At 38.2% G+C, this 3,609-nt stretch overlaps 1 protein-coding gene across 1 annotated transcript; it reads right to left on the minus strand.

Moving 5' to 3' along the window:
- Positions 1–960: 960 nt before the first annotated feature.
- LOC149611162 (zinc finger MYM-type protein 1-like) lies at positions 961–3,390 on the minus strand. Its single transcript, XM_089858442.1, has 5 exons — positions 2,800–3,390; positions 2,299–2,715; positions 2,063–2,229; positions 1,718–1,729; positions 961–1,624 (listed from the first exon to the last, which is right to left on the minus strand). Exons 1-5 carry the CDS (start codon positions 3,388–3,390, stop codon positions 961–963), a joined length of 1,851 nt encoding a protein of 616 aa, XP_089714568.1.
- Between the last annotated feature and the right edge of the window lie 219 nt (positions 3,391–3,609).

Raw genomic sequence — 3,609 nt, forward strand, 5'->3', positions numbered from 1 at the left:
GGAATTAAATTGTGAAAATCACCGTCCATCTCACGGTCAGCAAATACTTCCCTAACCCATATCCTTCTTTTGTTTTTATTTTTTTTATTTTATTTCTACGCTTTATTAGAAGCAGGGAATAAATAATAAGGTTATTTAATTCTAAAAACTGTCTCCGATGTGCTTCACAGATCAGCGCCATCTTAAATGATGACGTAATTCAATGTCTCTCCTGATTGGCTGCGTAGGCGCGAACGACGCGAAAATGTTCGTCATTTCAAAGATTTTTTGGGGAGCTGCGTACCACGCGTTTCATGCGTGCGAAGCGACGTTTTTTGTGTGTGGAAAAGGCGCGCAACTGGCGTGCGAAGCGCGCGAAGCCGAAAAAAAGCCGTAGTGTGGACGGACCTTAAATCATTGAAACATGATAAAACTAACAAACTTAAGTGTAAACGGTACTATCTTAAAAACAAGACGTTGTTTAACAGAAATAGTGCAAAAAACTATGTGGAGCGTAAATCTCTACTTGAGATAGCGAAAAAACCTAAGAGAACTATGCCGCCAGGTGGAGACGCTAATTTGCGCTCAAAAAATAGGAAACCAAATAAACGAGATAAATTTGTCTTTGCGAAAAGACTCCTTAATGCGGGGATTTTCAAGACGAAAAACAAGAAATTTATAGCCGAAAGTTACAAACGGTTTCTAGTCACACGTTTAACTGAAAAGCTGGCAGTATTGAAGTCTTTTGACGTTGAGACTGCAGGGGCGTAGATCTCTATTGTTCCTAGGGGGGGCTGGGGCCCAAGTCAACACCCAAAGAATCTGTTGAAAGAGAAGGGTGTCGGGCTTTTGTGACTCATATTATAAGCCCAAGTTGAAAAGGTTCAATTACAGTATAGGAGCAAAAATTAAGAAGAAGAAATTTATTAGTATCACGTTTTACAGCCTGTGGCGGTTGTCACAATTCTACAATTTAGAATTTCAAGTCTGTTCTACATAGAATGTATTTTTTCTTATATCAGATTTACTTATAAAAGAATTGACGACACAATCAATATCAATACTTTCGGCCAAATCTTTATATATGTGTAGAATAGCTAACCCATTTAGTCTTTCTTGGCCAATAGTGTTTCGAAGGAAAGTTTTCAGTCTTCGCAAAGTGCTAAAAGATCTTTCAGCTGTGGCAGAGCTTACCGGTATAGTTAATAGAATTCTCAAAAGTTTAGTAAGTTCTGAGAGCATGGTTTTAAGGGATTGGCGCTCACGCAAAAAAGAAACCACATCAGCAATACAAGAAAAACTATTTTTTTCGGAACCAGCGGCATCCAAAAGCATGTCTCGGTGCAATAGCAAGCGATTCCTATTAAAGTCCGTTCCATAGAATTCCATCATTCTGTCCACAGAAACAGTTTTATCTCCTATAATGAACTTTTCAATGTCCTCCATATGGTTCATGACTTTGGGATCAAAACGGTCCTCCAAACTAGAAACTGTTTGGTCCAAAATTTCAAAAATATCTTTCCTGTAGGAATCCCGCAATGTACGGAAATTCGTAGGTGTGCTACCGTCATCATATTTCTTTGGTATCTTTCTTTGACGAGTTGGGCGGTCCGATCCACTTGCACTTGTAGAGTTTTGCGGTATTCTGTTTAAATAAATTGCTTAATGGTTAATACACTTCTTACTTTTCCTGTTAGTGGTCAATGATGACTAACTGTTTAAAACAACTCCTACTTACAGGATTCCTAAGCTATTGGCGGTCAAGCGAGTAATTTTCCTTAATCTTCAAATCCTTCCTCCCGGTTGTTCTTAAGAATTCGTAAAATGTTGTTAATCTTTTCCCGAGCTTCTTTATAGTTTAAATTTACTTTTTGCATTTCATCATTCAAAATCTCCAAACGATCAAAGACAGTAATGATTGTTTTTAAATGGAACAAAAAAATTAAATTTTTTGATCGCCGTTAAAAATCCCGAAGCCTTGAAACCAGCTGCACTATTGTCCGTTCTTGAGGTGTTTTCAAGAAACTCTTGAAGAACTGAATAGTTCGATAACAACATTTTTAGCGATGAAACCCGAACGCACCATCTAGTTGGACAAAATGATCGCAAGTTCTCTGAGCTGGAATTTTCTTCGTTCGCTTGAAAAGCCTTAAAAGCTGAGGTTCTTTTAGCTGATGCTTTGACAAAAGTGATTAGATCTTTGGCAATTCCAATGAAATTTCGGACAGGTGTGATTTTTTCAAGAGTATCCTGTACCACAAGATTGAGATTATGCGCGCAACAATGGACGTATACTGCTCTCTTCTCTACTTCCAGTACCCGAGAGCGAAGACCAGTCAAATGACCGCTTACATTACTTGCTCCGTCATAACATTGACCACGACAATTCGAGATGTCTAATTCGCAACGTATCCATACATCATTTAGTATGGAAAACAAAGTTTCAGCAGATGTCAACGGTGTTTCGTAAAAGCCTACAAAGTGTTCGTGAATATCAAAGTTGTCATCAACAATACGAAAACAGAAAGCCACCTGCTCTTTCACTGAAATATCAGTGGTTTCGTCAATAGAAATGCTGTAATACTTGGACTGTTTAACATCACCGATTACTTGCCGAACAGTAGATTTCCCGAGCAAAGATATTAACTCATTGACGACTTCGGGTGAAATCCACTTAGTTTTCCGATCTAGCCAACGTTTGAGTTCTGGGATATCTTCGGCGCGTAAAAGGAGTAACTGATTAAGATTGGAAGATTGGTCCGTGTGTCCTCATATGGAAATTCCTTGCTTAGCCAAATACAGAATGGAAGAAAAAATTACTTTTAAGGCTTGACGCGATTGTCTCATTTCTTTGAGCTTCCAGGCGGATAATACAGCCGAGAGTCTTGAGACACAAGCATTTCTTTTTGAAAAAGAAGCATTCGAAGCAGCTCTATGAAAAGAACAGTGTTCGTGCTTTGAAAACCTTTCAATAGCTTTCTTCCAGTTGCTGAATCCATCATTAACAAATGCATTAATAGTTGCCCTAGTGGATAAAACACTTCCCACGACAGTTTTCTCTGCAACAGCAGATTGACAAATTTTACAAAAAACCATTTCTTTGTCTTTTTCATAATTGAGCCACGGAAACTTATCGTTCCACTGTGATTGAAACTTTCGACAGTTGATCATCTTCTTCAAATTGAGGCTGCAAACGCTTGTGGATTTTACTCCACTGTAAGGCGACGAAGTGCTGGCCACACATGCTTGAGAGTTAAAATCCTCGTCAGCAGCTTCAGGATCTGTGACAGCATCCGGCTCTGCCTCTGAGTTTGATGATTTTGTTTCTTCACTCGGTAAACACGTTTGAGATTTCAAACTTTTGGAATCCTGTTTCGAGGATTGTTTCCATTTTTGTAAATATTTATCCATTGCAAAGTTTTAGCTCTAAACCTTTTATTCGTATTTTTGTATTAATTTCCGAATACTAAAACTATACTCGAGTTTTTCGTATTTTTTCCTAAATCCAACAGTTCTAATGTCCAATAACGTCATCAGTTGCAAGCGAACAATGATGTAGAAAAATTACATGCCTGCTTAATATTAATTATCAAGAAACTGTGGTGGCCAAGAATGATAACGAAAGTCAAA

This window comes from Phalangium opilio, unplaced genomic scaffold, assembly GCF_054372755.1.
Source record: "Phalangium opilio isolate 3A_F unplaced genomic scaffold, DU_Popi_V2 ptg000246l_1, whole genome shotgun sequence".
Lineage (NCBI taxonomy): Eukaryota > Metazoa > Arthropoda > Arachnida > Opiliones > Phalangiidae > Phalangium > Phalangium opilio.